Genomic DNA, 25,804 nt, shown 5'->3' with positions numbered 1-25,804 from the left:
ATGTGTGTGTGTGTGTGTGAGCGTATGTGTGAACGTGTGTGTGAGCGTGTGTGTGAGCATGTGTGAATATATGTGTGTTTGTGTGAGCGTGTGTGAGTATATGTGTGTGTGTGTGTGAGCGTGTGTGTGAGCGTGTGTGAGTATATGTGCGTGTGTGTGAGTGTGTGTGTGTGAGAGCGTGTGTAAGTGTGTGTGTGAGTGTGCGTGTGCATCTGCGTGTGAGTGTGTGCGTGTGAGCCTGTGTGTGAGATCGCGTGTGTGTATGTGTGAGTGTGTGTGAGCGTGTGTGTGTGTGTGAGTATATATGTGTGTGTGTGAGTGTGTGTGTGTGTGCGTGTGCATGTGCGTGTGAGTGTGTGAGTGTGAGCCTGTGTGTGAGATCGCGTGTGTGTATGTGTGTGTGTGTGTGTGTGTGAGCGTGTGTGTGTGTGTCCTGACTTGCCATTAATAAGTCCATAAATAAGAATAGCATGGTGTATGTTTGAATAATCTTCCTTGTTCTCAAGGAAGGCTTTGAAGTTGGATGGATCAATGTGAGATTTGATACGACTGTTACTCTGCGCATTCACGTGCTCTCTGTAAAATAGTGTTCGTGTTTCAGACCGCCTTCAGGAAGATTGGAGCAGTGCATGTGGGGACAGGGTATTCAGGTCAGAAAACAAGACGAGGAAGATCGGCTAAATCCGCCCCGGGATATACTGGATAAATTATGCCTTTGTCAATCGAGAGAGGCTCTGGTTAAGGAATGGATGTTCCTACCTATAAGTTTACAAGTAATACTTCAAGTGAACAGGCTTCAGAAGCATGTATTGGCTTTTATAGAATCAGACAGCACTGAAGGAGGCCATTCGCCATTCAATAAGATCCTCCATATCCCTTGATTTCCCATGAGCCCAAAAATCTATCTATCTCTGTCTTGAATTTATTTGAGACTCAACATCCACAGCCCACAGGGGAAGAGAATTCCAAAGATTCACAACCCTCTGAGTGAAGGAATTCCTCCTCATCTCAGTACTAAATGGCCGACCCCTTATCCTGAGACTGTGACCCCTGGTTCTAGACACTCCAACCCGGGGGGGGAAACATTCTCTCAGCATCTACCCTGTCAATCCCCTTCAGAATCTTGCACGTTTCTACGAGATCACCTCTCATTCTTCTAAACTCCAGAGAGTATCGGCCCATTCTACACAATCTTTCCCCACAGCCCTGTAATTTATTTCCTTTTCAAGAACTTATACAATTTTCTTTTGAAAGTTACGATTGAATCTGCTCCCACCGCCCTTTCAGGCAGCGCGTTCCCGATCACAACAACTCGCTGCGTAAAACAATATTTCCTCATGGCACCTCTGGTTCTTTTGCCAATTTTCTTAAATCTGTGTCCTCTGGTTACCGACAGAAAATAACTATACGATATAACAATTATTATTCATAATTACACGTATACTTAAGGTCCATCTTACGGTAAAATGAATTACAGGAAAATTCACCGGGCTTGAGGGGAATGTCACGGCCAGGATTCTTATTTTATCTATTCACGGGATGTGGGCATCTCTGGCAAGGCCGGCATTTATTGCCCATCCCTAATTGCCCCTTGAGAAGGTGGTGGTGAGCCGCCTTCTTGAACCGCTGCAGTCCGTGTGGTGAAGGTGCTCCCACAGTGCTGTTGGGGGGGGGGGAGTTCCAGGATTTTGACCCAGCGACGGTGAAGGAACGGCCGACATATTTCCAAGTCAGGATAATATGCGACTTGGAGGGGAACTTGGAGGTGATGGTGTTCCCATGCGCCTGCTGCCCTTGTCCTTGGTGGTAGAGGTCGCGGGTTCGGGGGTGCTGTTGAACAATTTGTCAAGCTCTGAAGAATCTGTTCCAATCACCCGCCATTCAAGACCATTCTGGCTATCCGCGTGTTTCCATATTATCTCATCCAATTAGCTGCCAAGCCTTCACCTTTGACTGAACTGTCAATCAAATCATTCAACTAGCGACAGTGACAGGGACCCGAGGTTCTCTTATTTTGTGCAGATGTGTCCTTGAAGGACAGCTGAAATAACTATGGGCCTAGGACTAAGAACATAAGCACAGAAGAAACAGGAGCAAGAGTAGGCCATTCGGCCCCTCGAGCCTGCTCCACCCATCAATGAGATCATGGCTGATCTTCGACCTCAACTCCACTTTCTTGCACTATCCCCATATGCCTTGATTCCCTTAATATCCAAAAAATCTATCGATTTCTGTCTTCAATATGCTCAACGACTGATCCTCCACATTCCTTTGGGGTAGAGAATTCCACAGATTCACCACCCTCTGAGTGAAGAAATTTCTCCTCATCTCAGTCCTAAATGGCCGACCCCTTTGGGGAAACATCCTCCCTGCATCTACCCTGTAAGCCCTGTAAGAATCTTTTACGTTTCAATGAGATCACCTCTCATTTTTCTAAACGTCAAGGAATATAGGCCTAGTCTGCTCAATCTCTCCTCATAGGACAATCCCCCCATCCCAGGAATCAGCCTGGTGAACCTTCGTTGCATTCCCTCTATGGCAAGTATATCCTTCCTTAGGTAAGGAGACCCAAACTTTATACAATATTCAAGGTGCAGTCTCACCAGAGCCCTATATAATTGCAGTAAGACGTCTTTACTCTTATACGCAAATCCTCTTGTAATGAAGGTCAACATACCATTTGCTCTCTTAATTGATTTCATAAAAGATGGCTTGTAACTGGCTGGTTAGCAGATAAAGTCTCTGAACTTTTGTTCCCCACTAAACACTGAAACACACAGCAGACAAAAGCCAGAAATGAACCTAAAATGAATCAGTATTAACCCATTTCTTGCACGGCGAGGAGATTTCCCAGCGAGTAACCCAGGCCGAGAATGGAAAGCGGGTGAAAGAGCTTACTGTCAGTCCAGCACATGAGTTCAAGCTCACCTCTCCCAACTTGTCCAGTTTGACGTAGGTCTCCAGTTTCCCAAATCCAATGTCTGACTGCAGAGATCGAAAGACAAATCAGTACAAACAAATTCACAGAGCAGTGTAGTCACTGTTGCAATGTGGGCAACGCAGCCGCCAATCTGCGCACAGCAAGCTCCCACAAAGAGCAATGACCAGTGAAGTGTATTTGCTTCATGGGTCCTTTGCTTAAGAATTCACAGCCGACACATTTGCTGTAAGGAACTAGCTGTTTTATTTGCAAAGGTTTAACAATCACACTGAACCCGACCAGTACATCCACCAGGCTCACAACTACCTGCCTCATCGTGGATCCCCCGAACCCAACTGGCCGGGGTTTTATTGAGTCTTATGAACATCACGTGACTGGCTAAGCCACTCACAGTGCAGCAGCTCCACCAGCCTGTGAGCATACTCACAGGTACATACATCACAACCAGATAATCCGTTTTAGTGATGTTGTTTGAGGGATAAATATTGGCCCCAGGACACCGGGGATAACTCCCCTGCTCTTCTTCTTCAATAGTGCCATGGGATCTTTTACATCCACCTGAGAGAGCAGACGGGGCCTCGGTTTAACGTCTCATCTGAAAGACGGCACCTCGGACAGTGCAGCACTCCCTCAGCACTGCACTGGGAGTGTCAGCCTAGATTTTGAGCTCAAGTCTCTGGAGTGGGACTTGAACGCATGACCTCATAGCTCAGCAGCGAGCGTGCTGCCCACTGAGCCACGGCTGACACCGAAACGTTGCTCCATGGGTCCTAATGACAGAAATTAAAGGCTGGCGTCATGACAACGGGCCTCCACTCCACCCTTTACACAGGCCTGGGATTGCCGGGGCTTTCATCGAGGCAGGGGCTGGAGGCCCAGTGCCTGTAACGAGCTGGTGTGACCTCAGGTCGGTAATCGGGCTAGGCCTGAATGTCATCAACCTCTCACAGACACCATGCTCGCTGGGTGAGGGGGGTTTATAATCGAGGCCAGCTGTGATAAGAACATAAGAATTAGGAGCAGGAGTAGGCCATTTGGCCCCTCGAGCCTGCTCCGCCATTCAATAAAGTCATGGCTGATCTGATTTTGGACTTAGCTTCATTTCCCTGCCCGCTCCCCATAACCCTTTATTCCCTTATCGCTCAAAAATCTGTCTATCTCCGCCTTAAATATATTCAATGACCCAGCCTCCACAGCTCGCTGGGCAGAGAACTCCTCAGATTTACAACCCTCTGAGAGAAGAAATTCCTCCTCATCTGTTTTAAATAGGTGACCCCTTATTCTTAAACTATGCCTCCCAGTTCTAGATTCCCCCACAAGTGGAAACATCCTCTCTGCATCCACCTTGTCAAGCCCCCTCAGTATCTTATATGTTTCAATAAGATCACCTCTCATTCTTCTACACTCCAATGAGTATAGGCCCAACCCGTTCAACCTTTCTTCATAAGTCAACCCCTTCATCTTAAGAATCAACATCGTGAACCTTCTCTGAACTCCAATGAAAGTATATCCCTCCTTAAATAAGGAGGCCAAAACTGCACGCAGTACTGCAGGTGTGGCCTCACCAATACCCTGTACAGTTGCAGCAGGACTTCCCTGCTTTCGTACTCCATCCCCTTGCAATACGAACTATGCAGTGAGTGGAAATCACCACTTGGTGGCAACCCATACCACTGGTTTCCATTTAGTGCGGAACAAGATTGAGAGATAGTTTTTGACTGTGAGAGCGATTTGGCATCGCACTTTATACCTCTCCGATTTTTATTCCCATTAACTTAGAGGCGAGAGTGCTACCACTGAACGAAAGCTATTAGAGCCTGGGGAGTTACATAGGAACAGCAGGAGGCCGTTCAGCCCCTCAAGCCTGTTCCGCCATTCAATCAGATCAAGTGTGATCTGTACCTTAACTCCAGCTACCCGCCTTGGTTCCCTAACCCTTCATACCCTTCCCTAACCCTTCATACCCTTACCCAACAAAAATATATCAAACTCAGTTTTGTAAATTTTCAATTGCCTCTCTCCAGCCTCAACAGCTCTTTGGGGGAGAGAGTTCCATATTTCCACTGCCCTTTGTGTGAAGAAGTGCTTCCTAACATCATTCCTGAACGGCCTGGCTCTAATTTTAAGGTGATGCCCCCTTGTTCTGGTCTCCCCCCACCAGAGGGAATAGTATCTCTCTCTCTACCCTATCAACTCCTTCAATCATCTAAAGGACAAAAGCGATGATGGTGCGAGGGAAAAGGAGATGTTTTTTAATCTCTCCTGCCTTCCCCTTTTGTTCTTTCCCCCCCACCTCCCCGCTTTCCCTGCCCCGACACTTGCTTAAAAACCTGTTACATCTCGAACCTTTTCCAGTTCTGGCGAAGGGTCATCGACCTGAAACGTTAACTCTGTTTTTCTCTCCACAGATGCTGCCTGACCTGCTGAGATTTCCAGGATTTTTCTGTTTGTATTTCAGATTTCCAGCATCCGCAGTGTTTCGCCTGTGTCCGAGTTGGTATCTCAAGTCCTCGACAAACTCCACACACGTGGATACCTTCTGTCGCAGTGGGGAGAAAGTTTCCTCCCTCCCAAGGCAAAGGTTTATGGTGTTGCTACATGTAGTAGGCGGAACAGGCTCGAGGGGCTGAATGGCCTCCTCCTGCTCCTGTGCCGACCTGAACAACCTACCCCCAACCCGTCTCGAATCTAGAAGGCCATTTGGACCGTTGCTGAAGCCCGTCAGCGATCTCCCCTCAGCCTCGATGACCGACGGCGAAATGCTTGGAAGAACTGCGACATACGGAATGGATTCCTTATCGAGGAGCCCACAGTACAACCTGAAGGATCAAACCTTCCTCACAAACAGTGGACAACCATCAACCGCCTCAGAACCGGTCACGGTCGATGCTGCCACCTTCTCCATCGGTGGAAGGTTAAAGCCTCCCCATCATACAACTGTGGATTTCCGAATCAGACCCTGGAGCACATCATCGAGCACTGCCCTCAGAAGGCAGCCTACAGGATATCCACGCTGTTACACCGGAAGCTTTGGCCCTGGATATCCGACATGGATATTGACGTTTGACTTACTTTGCCACTACTGTATGAAAAAATAAGAAGAAGAAGAAAGTAAAGAAGGAAGAAGGAGAGAAGAAGAAGAAGGAGGAGGAGGAGGAGAAGAGGAAGCAGCCTCCTGTGTGGCGAGAGGTAGGAGTCTCCGGCCGCTCCCAGTAAGCCACTCACCAGCGAAGCCCTGCGGGACGTCCGGCTCAGTGTCTTGGGAAGGGGTGGGCTCTCCAGCTGTAGCTTCTGTAGGAATTCCTCCGGGAGCCTAATGTCCGTCGGCAGTGACAGTCTCTTGCTCAAGTCCTGGGGGGGTGGGGGGGGGATGGCGGGGGTGGGGTGAGGTGAGGGGAGCGGGAGAGAGAAGAAAGAAAGAGAGAACGCAATTAGCTCAAGTGGAGCATAAACGCCGGCTTGGACTGGTTCATAGAATGGTTACAGCACAGAAGGAGGCCATTTAGCCGGTTGAGCCCGTGCCGGCTCTCTGCAAGAGCACCTCAGCCAGTCCCATTCCCCCGCCCTTTCCCCATTGTAATGTATTTGCTCCATGTGCTCTTAGAATTCATAGCAACACATTGCTATTGAGAACTAGTTGGTTTATTAGCAAAGGTTTAACAATCACACGACACATTACCAGTTTATCCACCAGGCTCACAACCACCTGCCTCATCGTGGATCCCCCGAACCCAACTGGCTGGGGTTTTATTGAGTCTTGTGTCACGTGACTGCCTAAGCCACTCACAACTCAACAGCTCTACAACTATTTTTGTAGAAAACAAATAATCAAGTGCCCCCCCTTTTTTTTTGTTTTGTATTTTTTTTTGAGGGCACTAAAACACAAATTATACAAGTGCCCCCTGGCTAAAAGGGGGGGAGCACTAAAACTGACAACTTAAACAAATTAAACTTTAGACATTTAAAATCAAATTAAAAGTTGGTTGCCGGAGGTGATGATGCACTCCAGTCCCTCCGGCGCCCACCTCTCGTGGAAGGCCGCGAGCGTACCGGTGGACACCGCGTGCTCCATCTCCAGGGACACCCTGGCTCGGATGTAACTGCGGAAGAGAGGCAGGCAGTCGGGCTGAACGACCCCCTCGACCGCCCGCTGCCTGGACCGGCTGATGGCCCCCTTGGACAGGCCTGGGAGCAGTCCTACGAGGCGGCTTGCCAACGTGCCTGCTCCCCTCCGCACAAGGTGCCCAAAGATCAGGAGTGTGAGACTGAAGTGCAACCAGAATTTGAGGAGCAGTCCCTTCAAATATTGGAAGAGGGGCTGCAACCTCACACACTGAACATACACGTGGAACACGGACTCCTCTAGACCGCAGAAATTGCAGGAGGCCTGGGAGCCCGTGAACCGACTTAAAAACTTATTGCACGGGACTGCTCCATGCAACACCCTCCAGGCCAAGTCCCCAATAAATAGAGGGAGGACTCCCACGTAGAGTGCACTCCATTGGGGACCCCCGTCTCCTCCGGGCGGCAAGATGGTGCACCATGGCATGTCCGGATGGCAGACGAGGATGGCACAGCAAGCTCCCACAAACAGCAACATGATAATGACCAGATAATCTATTTTTGTTATGTTGATTGAGGGATAAATATTGTCCAGGACACCAGGGATAATTCCCCTGCTCTTCTTCGAAATAGTGGCATGGGATCTTTTACATCCACCTGCGAGGGCAGACAGGGCCTCGGTTTAAAGTCTCAGCTGAATGACAGCACCTCCGGCAGTGCAGCACTCCCTTGGCACTGCACTGGAGTGTTAGCCTAGATTTTTTTGCGCTACAAGTTCCTGGAGTGGGACTTGAACCCACAACCTTCTGACCCAGAAGCAAACATTCTACCCACTGAGCCACAGCTGACTATGAAGACTGAAGGCCGGTCAGGAGTGTGTTGGAAAATGCAAGACCAGTAACCCGATCGAGTCCCCTGCTGATTAGCAACACACAGACCTGAAGCGAGACACGGTACGGTACCTCCGTCGAGAACCTGCGCTGTCGGTGTTTCCTGTAACGCAGGGGGTTTGGCGAGTGAGCGTCTTCTGATGTTACCTGGTCCGTGTGCACATTCAAGGTCAGCGGGAGGTTTTCATGTGCAATATCTAAATAAAGAGAAGCAGGAAACAGTGAACCGGAACCAAACGGGACTGTAAATACATTCAGAAGCACTTACATTTGACAAATTGGCTAAAATATCAAACCAGGGAGAAGGTACATCAAGCTGTTGGCTACACGTTGATATGGAAATGAAAATCAGGAGAGATGTAACACGATACGGGTCATTTCACACATTCAAAAGTCACAATTACCCCCATCACCCCTCCCCCTGTCTTTCAGGTGAGACGTTAAACCGAGGTCCCGTCTGCTCTCTCAGGTGGATGTATAGGATCTCACGGCACTATTTCGAAGAGCAGGGGAGTTATTCCCAGTGCCCTGGTCATTACTTATCTCTAAAAATGAAATTATCTGGTCATTATCACCTTACTGTGTGTGGGAGCTTGCTGTGCACAAATTGGCTGCTGTGTTTCCCACAATACAACAGTGATTACACTTCAAAAAGTACTCCATTGAGACGAGGAGAAATTTCTTCTCTCAGAGGGTTGTAAATCTGTGGAATTCTCTGCCCCAGAGAGCTGTGGAGGCTGGGTCATTGAATATGTTTAAGGTGGAGATAGACAGATTTTTAAACAATAAGGGAGTGAAGGGTTATGGGGAGCGGGCAGGGAAGTGGAGCTGAGTCCATGATCGTATTAAATGGTGGAGCAGGCTCAGGGAGGCAAATGGCCGACTCCTGCTCCTATTTCTTGTGTTCTTATGTAAACCCGTTCAACTTAAGCGTGCTGTGAATTACCTTGTTTCAAAGACACAAGAGGAAGCTCACAGGGAGTGCACAGCTGATTCTATTAATAGACTGCAGCATTGGACAGATGTGTTTACTTTCTACCTACAGTACACTGTCACGCAGTTTGTTCGGTGAGCAAGTCCTGTTGAAATTGGAGTAAAGTGGCGGCACTAATTGGCTGTCTGGCCTTTTTATATCAACGGAATTCGAAAAAGAAAGAAACATTGAAAAGCAAGTCGCTCGATGGGGATCGTGACTGACGTGGGCATTGCTTGCGGAGGGGTTTGGTGCGTAGGAGGCAGCGATTTATTAAACGGACTCAGCTCTCAGCGACCACCTGCCGAGCAGCTCAAACAGCCGCACTGGATGTGACTCAGGACAACAACTTGCCTTTCTATAGCGCCTATATCACAGCAAAACCTCCCAAGGCATTATCGGACAAAAGAAGTCGCCACCTGTCATGTACGCACCTGTGAATATGCTCACAGGTTTGTAAGTCTGTTGTTGCACGAGAGGTGGGCACCGGGGGGACTGGAGTGCATCATCACCCCGGGCAACCAAATTTTAATTTGATTTTATATGTTTTAAAGTTTAATTTGTTTTATTGCCGGTGTTAGTGGCCCCCTCCCCGTTTATAGGGGGCACTTGTATATATTTATCTTTTAGAGCCCCAAAAAAAAAACCCTCCAAAAAGAAAACCCCAAAAAACAAAAAAAAAGGGCCTTGAAAAATGTTTGAAGTGTCCCCCAGATCAGGGGGGAACTTGATTTAACTGTTTGTTTTGTGCAACCAAAAAGAGTTGTATGGCTGTTGTTGCACGAGAGGTGGGAACTGGAGGGACTGGAGTGCATCATCACCCACGCCAACCAAATTTTAATTTGATTTTAAATGTCTAAAGTTTAATTTGTTTAAGTTGTCGGTTTTAGTGCTCCCCCCCCCCCCTCCATCACCACCCATGCCCCGCCTCCCCCCCCCCACTCTTAACCAGGGGAAACTTGTATAATTTGTGTTTTAGTGCCCTAAAAAAAAAATACAAAACAAAAAAAAAAGGGCGCTTGAAAAGTTTTTGGATTATGCCCACCCCGCTTTAATCAGGGGTCACTTGATTGTTTTCTACAAAGATAGTTGTCGGGCTGTTGCGTCCCTGGAGATGGAGCACGCGGTGTCCACCGGTACGCTCACGTGCTCCGCCGCCATCTATGCTGTTACTATGAGGATTTTTCCAAACTCCCGTCGCAAACCCCCCGTGGAAATTCTATTTGACTGTACCCAGTCTTGTACTGTTAGGAGCACCCCACATAGCTGAGTGTCAGCCGTGGCTCAGTGGGCAGCACTCTCGCCTCAGTAGGCGGCAGGTTGTGGGTTCAAGTCCCACTCCAGAGACTTGAGCACAAAAATCTAAGCTGACACTTCTAAATTACCCTTTATTGCACCTTCGTAAATCCTGGGGAATCACTGGCACAATAGAGCAGTGCGACAGGTTACATGGTATTCCAGGTATGACTGGAACATGGGCCTTTGACAAGATTATTATCATGTCCTGGGCCTCATGGCCAAGATCTCAGTGGGTGGCCATCTCTTACATCTGAGTCAGAAGGTTGTGGGTTCAAGTCTCCCACTCCAGAGACTTGAGCACAAAAATCCAAGCTGATGGCGAGGTGTGAGGGAGTGATGCCATCTGTCAAATGGGATGTTAAACTGAGAATCTGTCTGGTCTCTCAGGTGGACGTAAAAGATCCAATGGTGCTATCTTGAAGAAGAGCAGGGGAGTTATCCCTGGTGTCCTGGCCGATATTTATCCCTCAATTAAAAAGATGGAGTGACTTCTGACAAGGAACCGGAAAATGCACAAATTTAAAAAAAATATATCGTTCGCAGTGGTTCATGTAGCTCTGCAGTCGAGAGCAGCCCAACTACGCTAGCTCTGCAGAAAACCATGTTTGAGCGTTCAGTAATTAGTATTGTCTCTCTCCTGCACTAATCTGTACTTTCCTGTGACCTTAAATGTCTGGAACTCATTCCCTCCCTCTGACAATCTACCGGTATTTAAAAGCCTAGCAGTCTGTCGTCTCGTTCCTTCTCAACCTCTGGTCTTCACCCCACATTGCCAAGTTAAAATCAATTAACCTACTTTGTCACCTGTTGGGGCTGTCAACAAGGGAGCTGTAGGGAGAGACGTCTGATCAGAAACACTAAGGCCGATCACAATCCCCTTTCACACCAGCGGCTCATACGTGAATAAATTCTACAATTCACACAATTCATAAATGAAATTATAAATGAACAAGATTTTTTTTTTTATCCGCTTCTTTATTCCTCATTTTGGGAAGTCCGGTGACGACAAACAAAAATCCCACTGGAACTGCGCATGAGCATCTACTTCTGGTTCTGGCCTGGAAATCAGCACGGTCCCGGTCTGCAAGACCACCAGCAGGCCGGGGCCATTAGAGGGAGCAACGTGTGGTGGTATACCACTGCAGGGAGCAGCGCGTGCTGCTGCAGGAGGGCGACGGCTGACTGCAGCGCGGGCAGGTACAGCAGGAGCGGCGAGGTCGGGGCGAAGGACTGGCAAGAGTTCGTAGAGGGGTGTGACCGGGGCCCAGAAGAGGCGAGAGTTCAGGGCCCAGAAGAGGCGAGGGCCCAGGGGCAGCACGGGCCCAGCCCACACTGCGATATGCGTGCGCACTCGGTCCGTGCAGCAGAGCTGGTCTCCAGTCGTCTTGGTTAATCCTTGCCACTGGACCAAGACCTAGCTCTGTCAAGCCCGTGTGGTGGCTGGTGTGCAACGGCCACCCCACGTTAAAAAAATCCACCCACAGGCATCTTCCACCCTTCAGGATGTAGTTCGTGATCTGGAATATTAGATCCTTCATTGAAACACCTGCCAACTCATCTCTTTTCGGCGTGGAAGCAAGTCATCCTCGATATGAGGGACTGCCTATGATGATGATTCTGGTTCATTGGCAGCAGTCACATCTGGTTATTGACACATCACTGTTTGTGGGAGCTTGCTGTGCACATTTGGCTGCTGCGTTTCCCACATTACAACAGTGACTACACTTCAACAACAACAACAACTTGTACGTATATAGCGCCTTTAACGTAGTAAAATGTCCCAAGGCACATCACAGCAGTGTTATAAAACAAAAAAAAAAAAATAATTTGACACCGAGCCACTTAAGAGGAAATTAAGGCAGGTGACCAAAAGTTTGGTCAAAGAGGTAGGTTTTAAGGAGCGTCTTAAAGGAGGAAAGAGAGGTAGAGAGGAGGAAACATAGAAACATAGAAAATAGGTGCAGGAGTATGCCATTCGGCACTTCGAGCCTGCACCACCATTCAATAAGATCATGGCTGATCATTCCCTCAGTACCCCTTTCCTGCTTTCTCTCCATACCCCTTGATCCTTTAGCTGTAAGGGCCATATCTAACCCCCCCTTGAATATATCCAATGAACTGGCATCAACAACTCTCTGCGGCAGGGAATTCCACAGGTTAACAACTCTCTGAGTGAAGAAGTTTCTCCTCATCTCAGTCCTAAATGGCCTACCACTTATCCTAAGACTGTGTCCCCTGGTTCTGGACTTCCCCAACATCGGGAACATTCTAATCGCATCTAACCTGCCCCGTCCTGTCAGAATCTTATATGTTTCTATGAGATCCCCTCTCATCCTTCTAAACTCCAATGTATAAAGGCCCAGTTGATCCAGTCTCTCCTCCCGGGAATCAGTCTGGTGAACCTTCGCTGCACTCCCTCAATAGCAAGAACGTCCTTCCTCAGATTAGGAGACCAAAACTGAACACAATATTCCAGGTGAGGCCTCACCAAGGCTCTGTACAATTGCAGTAAGACCTCCCTGCTCCTATACTCAAATCCCCTAGCTATGAAGGCCAACATACATTTGCCTTCTTCACCGCCTGCTGTACCTGCATGCCAACTTTCAATGACTGATGTACCATGACACCCAGGTCTCGTTGCACCTCCCCTTTTCCTAATCTGCCGCCATTCAGATAATATTCTGACTTCGCGTTTTTGCCCCCAAAGTGGATAACCTCACATTTATCCACATTATACTGCATCTGCCATGCATTTGCCCACTCACCTAACCTGTCCAAGTCAACCTGCAGCCTCTTAGTGTCCCCCTCACAGCTCACACCGCCACCCAGTTTAATGTCATCTGCAAACTTGGAGATATTACACTCAATTCCTTCATCCAAATCATTGATGTATATTGTAAAGAGCTGGGGTCCCAGCACTGAGCCCTGCGGCACTCCACTAGTCACTGCCTGCCATTCTGAAAAGGACCAGTTTATCCCGACCCTTTGCTTCCTGTCTGCCAACCAGTTCTCTATCCACATCAGTATATTACCCCCAATACCATGTGCTTTGATTTTGCACACCAATCTCTTGTGTGGGACAGTGTCAAAAGCCAAATGAAGTTTATCTAGGGGTTAAGTCATGGCAGGACAGCTCGGACACGTGTTATGCTCCTCCTGTACTATGTTTAAAGTCAGGGACGCTTCCGGTGTCCCTGACGACTACGTGTGCGGGAAGTGTATCCGGCTGCAGCTCCTGACGGACACGAGCTGCGGGTGGATTCACTCTGGAGCATGCACAATGCTGAGAATGACATGAATAGCATGTTTAGTGAGTTGGTCTTACCACAGGTAAAGGGGGTACACAGCCAGATAGGGAATGGGTGTTCAACAGGAAGAGCAGTGCAAGGAAGGCAGTGCAGGGGTTCCCTGCGGTCATCCCCCTGCAAAACAGATACACCACTTTGGGTACTGTTGAGGGGGGGGTGGGGGTGACTCATCAGGGGAGGGCAGCAGCAGCCAAGTTCATGGCACCGTGGGTGGCTCTGCTGCACAGGAGGGCAGGAAAAAGAGTGGGAGAGCTATAGTGATAGGGGATTCAATTGTAAGGGGAATAGATAGACGTTTCTGCGGCCGCAGCCGAGACTCCAGGATGGTATATTGCCTCCCTGGTGCAAGGGTCAAGGATGTCTCGGAGCGGGTGCAGGACATTCTGAAAAGGGAGGGTGAACAGCCAGTTGTCGTGGTGCATATAGGTGCCAAAGATATAGGTAAAAAACAGGATGATGTCCTACAAGACGAATTTAAGAAGCTAGGAGCTAAATTAAAAAGTAGGACCTCAAAAGTAGTAATCTCAGGATTGCTATCAGTGCCACGTGCTAGTCAGAGTAGGAATTACAGGACAGCTCAGATGAATTCGTGGCTTGAGGAGTGGTGCAGAAGGGAGGGGTTCAAATTCCTGAGACATTGGAACCAGTTCTGGGGGAGGTGGGACCAGTACAAACCGGACGGTCTGCACCTGGGCAGGACCAGAACCAATGTCCTAGGGGGAGTGTTTGCTAGTGCTGTTGGGGAGGAGTTAAAGTAATATGGCAGGGGGATGGGAACCTATGCGGGGAGACAGAGGGAAGTAGAATGGGGGCAGAAGCAAAAGATAGAAAGAAGAAAAGTAAAAGTGGAGGGTAGAGAAACCTACGGCAAAAAGCAAAAAGGGCCACATTACAGCAAAATTCTAAAAGGGAAAATTGTGTTCGAAAGACAAGCCTGAAGGCTCTGTGCCTCAATGCGAGGAGCATTCGGAATAAGGTGGATGAATTAACTGCGCAGATAGCAGTTATGATGTAATTGGCATCATGGAGACATGGCTCCAGGGTGGTCAAGGCTGGGAACTCAACATTCAGGGTTTTACAACATTTAGGAAGGATAGACAGAAAGGAAAATGAGGTGGGGTGGCATTGCTGATTAAAGAGGAAATTAATGCAATAGTAAGAAAGGACATTAGCTTGGATGATATGGAATCGGTATGGGTGGAGCTGCAGAATTCCAAAGGGCAGAAAACGTTAGTGGGAGTTATGTACAGACCACCAAACAGTAGTAGTATGGTTGGGGACAGCATCAAACAAGAAATTAGGGATGCATACAATAAAAGTACAGCAGTAATCATGGGTGACTTTAATCTAGATATTGATTGGACTAACCAAACTGGTAGCAATGCGGTGGAGGAGGATTTCCTGGAGTGTATTAGGGATGGTTTTCGAGACCAATATGTCAAGGAACAAACCAGGGAGCAGGCCATCATAGACTGGGTGATATGTAATGAGAAAGGACTAATTAGCAATCTTGTTGTGCGAGGCCCCTTGGGGAAGAGTGACCATAATATGGTAGAATTCTTTATTAAGATGGAGAGTGACAAGTTAATTCAGAAACTAAAGTCCTGAACTTAAGGAAAGGTAACTTCGATGGTTTGAGGCATGAATTGGCTAGAATAGACTGGCAAATGATACATAAAGGGTTGACGGCGGACAGGCAATGGCAAACATTTAAAGATCACATGGATGAACTTCAGCAATTGTACATCCCTGTCTGGAGTAAAAATAAAATGGGGAAGGTGGCTCAACCGTGGCTAACAAGAGAAATTAAGGATAGTGTTAAATCCAAGGAAGAGTCATATAAATTGGCCAGAAAAAACAGCAAACCTGAGGACTGGGAGAAATTTAGAATTCAGCAGAGGAGGACAAAGGGTTTAATTAAGAGGGGGAAAATAGAATACGAGAAGAAGCTTGCCGGAAACATAAAAACTGACTGCAAAAGCTTCTAGAGATATGTGAAGAGAAAAAGATCAGTGAAGACAAACGTAGGTCCCTTGCAGTCAGATTCAGGTGAATTTATAATGGGGAACAAAGAAATAGCAGACCAATTGAACAAATACTTTGGTTCTGTCTTCACGAAGGAAGACACAAATAACCTTCCAGAAGTACTAGGGGACCAAGGGTCTGGTGAGAAGGAGGAACTGAAGGAAATCCTTATTAGGCAGGAAATTGTGTTAGGGAAATTGATGGGATTGAAGGCCGATAAATCCCCGGGGCCTGATAGTCTGCATCCCAGAGTACGTAAGGAGGAGAGGTTTAGGCAGGGAGTTTCAGAGCTTGGGGTCCAGGCAACAGAAGGCACGGCCACCAATGGTGGAGCGATTATAATCAGGGATACTCAGAAGGGCAGAATGAGAGGAACACAGACATCTCGGTGGGGGGAGGTGGGGGGGACGGGTATTGTGAGGCTGGAAGGGATTACAGAGATAGGGAGGGGTGAAGCCATGGAGGAATTTGTAAACAAGGATGAGAATTTTGAAATCGAGGTGTTGCTTAACCGGGAGCCAATGTAGGTCAGCTAGCATAGGGGTGATGGGTGAGCAGGACTTGGTGCGAGTTAGGACACGGGGCAGCGAGCACAGGGGGTGATGGGTGAGCGGGACTTGGTGCGATTTAGGACACGGGGCAGCCAAGGTTTGGAAGTACTTCAAACGTACTTGAATATATCTATCGAACTGGCATCAACAGCTCTCTGCGGTAGAGAATTCCACAGGTTAACAACTCTCTGAGTGAAGAAGTTTCTCCTCATCTCAATCCTAAATGGCTTACCCCATATCCTTAGACTGTGACCCCTGGTTCTGGACTTTCCCAAAATCGGAAACATTCTTCCTGCATCTAACCTGTCCAGTCCCGTCAGAATTTTATATGTTTCTATGAGATTCCCCTCTCATTCTTCTAAACTCCAATGAATACAGGCCCAATCGATCCAGTCTCTCCTCATATGTCAGCCCTGCCATCCCGGGAATCAGTCTGGTGAACTTTCGCTGCACTCCCTCAATAGCAAGAACATCCTTCCTTATATTAGGAGACCAAAACTGAATACCATATTCCAGGTGAGGCCTCACCAAGGCCCTGTACAACTGTAGTAAGACCTCCCTGCTCCTATACTCAAATCCCCTAGCTATGAAAGCCAACATGCCATTTGCCTTCTTCACCGCCTGCTGTACCTGCATGCCAACTTTCAATGGCTGATGAACTATGACACCCAGGTCTCGTTGCACCTTCCCTTTTCCTAATCTGCCGCCATTCAGATAATATTCTGCCTTCATGTTTTTGCCACCAAAGTGGATAACCTCACATTTATCCACATTATACTGCATCTGTCATGCATTTGCCCACTCACCTAACCTGTCCAAGTCACCCTGCAGCCTCTTAGCATCCTCCTCACAGCTCACACCGCCACCCAGCTTAGTGTCATCTGCAAACTTGGAGATATTACACTCAATTCCTTCATCTAAATCATTGATGTATATTGTAAAAAGCTGGGGTCCCAGCACTGAGCCCTGCAGCACCCCACTAGTCACTGCCTGCCATTCTGAAAAGGACCCATTTATCCCGACTCTCTGCTTCCTGTCTGCCAACCAGTTCTCTATCCACGTCAATACATTACCCCCAATACCATGTGCTTTAATTTTGCACACCAATCTCTTGTGTGGGATCTTGTCAAAAGCCTTTTGAAAGTCCAAATACACCACATCCACTGGTTCTCTCTTGTCCACTCTACTAGTTACATCCTGAAAAAAATTCTAGAAGATTTGTCAAGCATGATTTCCCTTTCATCAATCCATGCTGACTTGGACAGATCCTGTCACTACTTTCCAAATGCGCTGTTTATTTCATCTTTAATAATTGATTCCAACATTTTCCCCACTACTGATGTCAGGCTAACCAATCTATAATTACCCGCTTTCTCTCTCCCTCCTTTTTTAAAAAGTGGTGTTACATTAGCTACCCTCCAGTCCATAGGAACCGATTCAGAGTCGATAGACTGTTGGAAAATGATCACCAATGCATCCACCATTTCTAGGGCCCCTTCCTTATGGGAATATGGGGGTAGATTTCCCCCTTCTCTACCCCTCCCCCGGAGTGGTGGAGATACTGTAGCGCCACTATTGGTGGGAGGGTTTAAATACAGCGCGAAGAGTTTACAATAGACACTTTCCAGTTAGGGATTTTCGGTTCCACTCGTTTCGGGGCGGTAATGGCGGTGGGGCGGTAAAGTTTGCGCCCGGGAACAGTTTGCGCCTCATTCAGCAAAATTTACCAGCTGGGCCCTGAGTGCAGGGCGGAGTGCTAAGGGAGGCGTTACACACCTCTCTCAGGGCGCTAGGCCGGCTGAGCATGGGAAAATCCCGAGCTAAACAGCCGGCCTCGGAGCGCTCTGAGAGAAGTCCGGGGAGAAAAAAAAACCTGAAAATAATACCTGAAAACATTCCCAATAAATAACTCATGCCACCATGATGTTATAATAATCACACGTACCCGAGGGCGACATTACTTACCTCACTGAGGCCGTTACAGCTTGTGCCGCACGCTCTCACAGGCGGTCCCAGCAGGGGGCGCTGCGCGGTGCTACCGATCGGGCGGGAGTCAAAAATTGAGCCGGTGTCACAACCAGCTCACCTCTCGCAGGCGGTAATGCTCCGCGCCGAAACCAGCCCCGAAAACCACCGGCGGGGCACTGGAAACTCGTCTCCCGTCTGGAAGAGTTCACCGCCGCCATTGTCATCCATCCGGGGCGCGAACAGGGGCGGCAGAAGACCGAAAACCCAGCCCAAAGGGAATGGTCGTTTTGTGGTAATGTAATTGGGTGAGTAATCCAGAGATCTGGACGAATGATTTGGTAGAAGTGAATTCAAATCCCACCATGGCAGTCGGGGAATTTAAATTCAGTTTATTAAATAAATCTGGAATAAAAAGCTGGTATCAGTTATGGTGACCATGAAACTACCGGATTGTCGTAAAAACCCATCTGGGCCACTAATGTCCTTTAGGGAAGGAAATCTGCCGGCCTTACCCTGGTCTGTCCTCTATGTGACTCCAGACACACAGCAATGTGGTTGACTCTTAACCAACCTGTGGAATGGCCCAGCGAGCCACTCAGTTAAGGGCAATTAGGGACGGGCAATAAATGCTGGCCTTGCCAGCGATGCCCACATGCCCTGAATGACTAAAATGCACATGGACAGAGGAATGTATAATGCAAATGCAAAAAAACAAGGACAGAATAATTTTAAAATGGGGCTTATTTACTACTGCGCCACCTGGTCCAATTATCTCCCACCCTCCAGCCCCACCTTAGCTGAAGACTCTTGCGTGCTGTCCCACCAGAGATTGACCAACAGGCAACAAAAAATAAATAAACGACATTAAAAGACACTGGGGTGGAGATTAGGTTGGAGGCTACTTAGTGCGCTAATGGCGGCCGGTAGCGGTAAATTTTGCGCCGGGAAATGGTTTGCAGCCAAACAATTCGGTCGCTGCATCCTGAGAGTGGAGCAGAGCGCTAAGGGAAGTGTTCTTCACTTCTCTCGGGGCGCTAGGCCGGGTAAGCAACCGAATATCCCGTGCTAAAGAACCGGCTTCGTAGCGCCCTCAGAGAGGCCTCCCTGGGAAAAAAAAATCGGGACAAAATACACACAAAACATTCCCGATAAATTACCCCGCCACTCGCCCCCACCCCCCTCCCCCAAATACAGGTGAATCGCAAAAATAAATCAGCGAAATATTAAATTAACTTCGCTTTTCCAATCATTCCTTCCCGTAGCGCCCCGGGACAGCACTGCATTGCCAGCTTGCACTAGGGGGCGCTACGGGTGCCTCTGGAACCTAATTTCGAAATGCCGTGGACACCGGGGGGGTGTTGTACACCGGCGCGCCGCTCCTGGGCGGTACTGGTCAGCGCTGCCGACACTGGCACACTGAATGTGCCGAGCGGCGCGAATTCCGGCGCTCGTGGCTCCGAGCCCCTTAGCGCCCCTGTTCCCATCCTTTCCAGGGGCGCTAAGCTACTGAATCTTTACCCCGCGATGTGACCAGTTTGACCAGTATGATGACTGACCAGTTTGCAGTTTTCTGCAAATGTGCTTTGTTTACATTTTAGCTGTCAGCTCGATGTTAGGTCAGCGGTGGTGGGGGGGGGGGTTTAGTGTTGGGTGAACTCCTTTCTGACTATAATTACTGTCGATAAGTTGAAAGGTCACTTCGCTTACTATTAGAATCTGCTTCTACCCGTCCGAGAATTCACTTGCACTGTTGCTTTAAGGGTGAATTGCCTTTCTTGCCCGGGGCCTCGTCAGCTAATAGCACCTACTGGGGGCGGGGGGGAAACTGGTGGATTCTGCGCCCGTTAAAGTGAAAGGAGGTTAAAATCTTGGGATGATGCTAAAATTCCCGACTTTGGTCCACTGCAGGGCGACGGGGAGCAGAAATGCTGTGGCCGTTATGTGTAGCACAGCCTGAGTTAGCACGTCTGGGAGAAGAGGGAAGGGAATTAGGAAAGTGAAGAGAAGGAATGGGAAACTCTGGAGTGTGAAAGACCGAGGTGGAGGTGGACGAGGAGAGGGAAGATCTGCAAAAGCGACTGCTCGCGTGGCCAGCGAAAGGGAGCTGGGGGCGGGGGGCCGGGGAGGGTTGGGGGGGGGGGGGAGGGTCGGGGGTGGGGGCAGGGAGGGTTGGGGGGGGAGCGGGGAGGGCTGGCGGTGGGGGCAGGGAGGGTCAGGGGTGGGGGCGGGATTGGCGGAGAGGGTCGGGGGGTTGAGGGTCAGGGGGGTGGTGGGGGCGAGGAGGGTTGGGGGTGGGGGGAGGGGGCAGGGAGGGTCAGGGGTGGGGGGCGGGGAGAGTTGGGGGGAGGATTGGCGGAGAGGGTCGGGGAGGTGAGGGTCAGGGGGCGGTGGGGGCGAGGAGGGACGGGGGGGAGGATTGGGGGGTGGGGGTGGGGAGGGCTGGAGGTGGGGGCAGGGAGGGTCGGGGGGGTTGTGGAGTACACGGAATTTAACGGAAGCGCACCTTCCAAGAGACTCACCGCGGGTCGCAGGTATGTTAATGATTGTCATTTCATCGCCACATGGGATGCATGAGTGATTTATTTTAATTATCTCTCTGCTATTTATTAGTGGGCTTATTTTTGTCAAGCCGAATAATGGGAATTGGGATATCAAAGGGAGCGGATGTGGAACTACACACGGATGCTGCCAAAAAGCTTTTAGAATTCAAAGGCTTTTCTCTCGGCCCACCTCCCTTTGATCCTGAAGATTAACACTTGTACCACACACGGCCCAACACTATAACCCATTCGGTGCCAGGCACCCATGTTTTTCTAACAGTGAAACCGAGACAACAGGCTAAAGCCCAGTGTTTCTTTTTTAGCCGCTCACGGGATGTTGGCGTCGTGGGCAGGGCCGGCATTTATTGCCCATCCCTAATTGCCCCTTGAGAAGATGGTGGGGAGCCACTCCGTGTGGTGAAGGTACTCCCACAGTGCTGTTAGGGAGGGAGTGCCAGGATTTTGACCCAGCGACGGTGAAGGAACGGCCGATATATTTTCAAATCAGGATGGTATGCAACTGGGAGGGGAACGTGGAAGGTGGTGGTGTTCCCATGCGCCTGCTGCCTTGGTCCTTCTAGGTGATAGAGGTCGCGGGTGTAGCACAACCCCCGAGGTTGAATAGAATGGGAGAGAAGATAAGATGAATCAAGGACGTGCTGTACAAAGCCGAGCTTGGAACAACCTCGAAGGTTGGCGATGGATGGAAAGGAATGTAGGTGGAAGGAAGAAAGATAGATTGAGGATTGCCACCGTTTCTGAGGGTGGGAGAGAGAATGAGCGAGAGTGGAAGAATTTGAGGGTAGGTTCAGTGATGCTTCACCTCCCAGTCCAGGTACTCAGTCAACCAGAGCACGTCGCAAAATTGGACCTCTGGCCAAGGGACCGATTGTAACTCGCACTCCTCTGGAAACGAAGCTTCATAGCCAGGAGCACATTTGCCGAAGTTACTTTGTGAAGAGGGAGAGATGTTCCACAACTATTTAGGCCACAGCTGGAGTACTGCGTGCAGTTCTGGTCACCACATTACAGGAAGGATGTGATTGCACCAGAGAGGGTACAGAGTAGATTTACGAGGATGTTGCCTGGACTGAAGAACTTTAGCTCTGAGGAAAGATTTGATGGGCTGGGTTTGTTTTCTTTGGAACAGAGGAGGCTGAGGGGAAACCTTATTGATATATATAAAATTATGGGAGGCCTAGATAGGGTGGATAGGTAGGACCTATTTCCCTTAGCAGAGGAGTCAACAACCAAGAGGCATAGATTTAAAGTAAATGGTAGGAGGTTTAGAGGGGATTTGAGGGGAAATTTCTTCACCCAGAGGGTGGTGGGGGTCTGGAACTCACTGCCTGAAAGGGTGTAGATGCAGAAACCCTCACCACATTTAAAAAGTACTTGGATGTGCACTTGAAGTGCCGTAACCTACAGGGCTATGGACCGAGAGCTGGAAAGTGGGATTAGGCTGGATAGCTCTTTGTCGGCCGGCGCAGACACGATGGGCCGAACGGCCTACTTCCGTGTCGTAAATTTCTATGAATCTATGATTGTATGAATGCCACAGGTGATAATATTCATCATAAGGTTAGATTATGTTCAAGAATTAAGTGTGTTGCGGGATGGAGAAGTGCACTGGTAGCAGGTGTCATTATAGCGTGGAGTTGCTGGATTCAAGGTCATAGCAACAATTTATCTCATGGTGGGGTTAACGTTAACTATGGGCGGTGGTGTAGAATGGGCGATATTGAATTGGCTGCCTGTAGGTCAATATCCATCCGCAGCATTGAAGCACTGACCACACTTGATCAGCTCCGCTGGGCAGGGCCACATTGTCCGCATGCCAGACACGACACTCCCAAAGCAAGCGCTCTACTCGGAACTCTTTCATGGCAAATGAGCCAAAGGTGGGCAGAGGGAACGGTACAAGGACATCCTCAAAGCCGCCCTGATGAAGTGCAACATCCCTAGCGACACCTGGGAGTCCCTGGCCAAAGACCGCCCTAAGTGGAGGAAGTCCATCCGGGAGGGTGCTGAGCACCTCGAGTATCATCGCCAAGAGCATGCAGAAATCAAGTGCAGGCAGCGGAAGGAGCATGCGGCAAACCAGTCCCACCCACCCTTTCCCTCAACGACTATCTGTCCCACCTGTGACAGAGTCTGTGGCTCTCATATTGGACTGTTTGGCCACCTAAGGACTCATTTTAAGAGTGGAAGCAAGTCTTCCTCGATTCTGAGGGACTGCCTATGGTGATGAGCGTACTACATGCCGTTGTCCCGTTTATCGTCTGCAATAGAAAGGAAAATCGGACGGATAATTCGATATCGCCCATTTTATACCATCGCACAAGTGAGCTTCTGATCTCAAGAACAATGTTAGTGATGGGGTGGAGGGACACCCTGCAGGTAGAGCAGGCGGTGAAGAAAGAAAATGGTATGTTGGCCTTCATAGCGAGAGGATTTGAGTATAGGAGCAGGGAGATCTTACTGCAGTTGTACAGGGTCTTGGTGAGACCACACCTGGAACATTGTGTACAGTTTTGATCTCCTAATCTGAGGAAGGACATTCTTGCTATTGAAGGAGTGCAGCGAAGGTTCACCAGACTGATTCCCGGGATGGCAGGACTGACATATGAAGAAAGACTGGATCGACTAGGCTTATATTCACTGGAATTAAAAGAATGAGAGGGGACCTCATAGAAACATATAAAATTCTGACGGGATTGGACAGGTTAGATGCAGGAAGAATGTTCCCGATGTTGGGGAAGTCCAGAACCAGGGGTCACAGTCGAAGGATAAGGGGTAAGCCATTTAGGACCGAGATGAGGAGAAACTTCTTCACTCAGAGAATTATAAACCTCTGGAATTCTCTACCACAGAAAGTTGTTGAGGCCAGTTTGTTAGATATATTCAAAAGGGAGTTAGATATGGCCCTTACGGCTAAAGGGATCAAGGGGTATGGAGAGAAAGCGGAATGGGGTACTGAAGTTGCATGATCAGTCATGATCATATTGAATGGTGGTGCAGGCTCGAAGGGCCGAATGGCCTACTCCTGCACCTATTTTCTATGTTTCTATGTTTCCACACAGGGAGGCGGGAAGGATGAGCTAAGTGGTGAGAATACAATATCCTTTTTGTGGGGAGGTGAGGGGGATATTTTAGCAAGCTTGTAGTAAAGCTTTCACACCATTGCCATGGTACAGTCTCCTGTGATGAGGGCGATGTTGGATCTCGGGCTTGGATGTTTGACATTGCAATTACTGCAGGTCACCAGAGAAAGGTCCAAATAAGTCCAGATTTCACAGCACACCCAGTGGGAGAAGAGCATAAGAATTAGGAGCAGGAGTAGGTCATGCGGACCTTCGAGCCTGCTCCACCATTCAATAAGATCATGTCCTTAACTCCACTTTCCTGCCCGATCCCCATATCCCTTGATACCCCTAGCATCCAAAAATCTATTGATCTCAGCCTTGAATATACTCAATGACCCAGCATCCACAGCCCTCTGGGGTAAAGAATTCCACAATCCTCTGAGTGAAGAAATTCCTCCTCATCTCAGTCCTAAATGGCCGACTCCTTATCCTGAGACTATGCCTCTAGTTCTAGACACTCCAGCCGGGGGGAAACATCCTCTCAGCATTTACCCTGTCAATCCCTCTCAGAATCACACATGTTTCAATGAGATAAGGGCTGTGGTTGGACCAGTACTTATGGTTTGCCTCTGAAGGCTCCAGAAGCATTCACTAACTGCTTGTAAGATACCATATTGACAAAGCATCTTCAAGACTTCTGGAGGTAGAGTATCAGAAAGAGCTGGTCTCCAGTCGTCTTGGTTAATCCTTTCCACTTCTCCCCTTATCATTTAAGAAATTGTCTATTTCTGTCTTAAATGTATTCAATGTCCCAGCTTCCACAGCTCTCCGAGGCAGCGAATGCCACAGATTTACAACCCTCTGAGAGAAGAAATTTCTCCTCATCTCAGTTTTAAATGGGCGGCCCCTTATTCTAAGATTATGCCCTCTAGATCTAGTCTCCCCCATCAGTGGAAACATCTTCTCTGCATCCACCTTGTCAAACCCCCTCATAATCTTATACGTTTCAATAAGATCACCTCTCATTCTTCTGAATACCAATAAGTAGCGGCCCAATCTACTCAACCTTGCCTCGTAACCTTGCAGCCTCTTTGCGTCCTCCTCACAGCTTACTTTTCCACCTAGCTTTGTATTGTCAGCAAATGTGATTACTCGGTCCTTTCATGTAAGTCATTGATATAGGTTGTAAATAGCTTGTGGCACCCCACTAGTTACAGCCTGCCAACCCAAAAATGACCCGTTGTTTTTCCTGCTCTGTTTTCTGTCAGTTAACCAATTCTCAATCCAAGCTAATATATTACTGCAATCCCATGTGCCCTAATTTTGTTTAATAATCTCTTGAGTGGCACCTTATTGAATGCCTTCTGAAAATCCAAATATACTATGTCCACTGGTTCCCCCAAATCTACCCTGCTCGTTACACCCTCAAAAAACAATAATAAATTTGTCAATCACGATTTCCCTTTCATAAAACTATGCTGACTCTGCCTAATCATATTGTGATTTTCTAAGTGCCCTGTTACCATGTCCCTAATAATAGATTCCAGCATTTTCCCTACTACTTATGTCAGTCTTGGGATATTTTACTATGTTAAAGGCGCTATATAAATGCAATTTGTTGTTGTCATTTTTGCAACACGGATTTAATTGTCAGCCATGACTCATTGGGTAGCACTCTTGCCTCTGAGTCAGAAGGTTGTGGGTTCAAATCCCACTCTCGAGACTTGAGCACATAAATCTAGGCTGACACTCCCAGTGCAGTACTGAGGGAGCGCTGCACTGTCGGAGGTGCCGTCTTTCGGATGAGACATTAAACCGAGGCCCTGTCTGCACTTTCAGGTGGACGTAAAAGATCCCAGGGCACTATTTCGAAGAAGAGCAGGGGAGTTATCCCCGGTGCCCTGCCCAATATTTATCCTTCAATCAACATAACAAAAGCAGATTATCTGGTCATTATCACATTGCTGTTTGTGGGAGCTTGCTGTGTACAAATTGGCTGCCGCGTTTCCTACATTACAACAGTGACTACACTCCAAAAGTACTTCATTGGCTGTAAAGCGCTTTGACACGTCCGGTGGTCGTGAAAGGCGCTATATTAAATGCAAGTCTTTCATTCTTTTTATAATAGGATATCGGGCTGTCACATCAATCTTGTTCCGAT

The 25,804-nt window shown here is 48.5% G+C and overlaps 1 protein-coding gene across 1 annotated transcript in view; it reads right to left on the bottom strand.

Annotated features, from left to right (window-relative positions):
- LOC139228306 (cyclin-dependent kinase 18-like) overlaps nucleotides 1–25,804 on the bottom strand; it is a 135,779-nt gene that overhangs the window by 67,840 nt on the left and 42,135 nt on the right. Inside the window, exons 3-5 of the mRNA XM_070859486.1 lie at nucleotides 7,966–8,090; nucleotides 6,167–6,292; nucleotides 2,929–2,985 (exon numbers count right to left, since the gene is read on the bottom strand). Of these exons, the coding sequence (XP_070715587.1) occupies nucleotides 2,929–2,985; nucleotides 6,167–6,292; nucleotides 7,966–8,090 (308 nt within the window). The remainder of the gene's footprint in view (nucleotides 1–2,928; nucleotides 2,986–6,166; nucleotides 6,293–7,965; nucleotides 8,091–25,804) is intronic.

The sequence above is a fragment of the Pristiophorus japonicus genome, chromosome 17, assembly GCF_044704955.1.
Source record: "Pristiophorus japonicus isolate sPriJap1 chromosome 17, sPriJap1.hap1, whole genome shotgun sequence".
NCBI lineage: Eukaryota > Metazoa > Chordata > Chondrichthyes > Pristiophoridae > Pristiophorus > Pristiophorus japonicus.
This window is presented reverse-complemented; position numbering and strand designations above follow the sequence as displayed.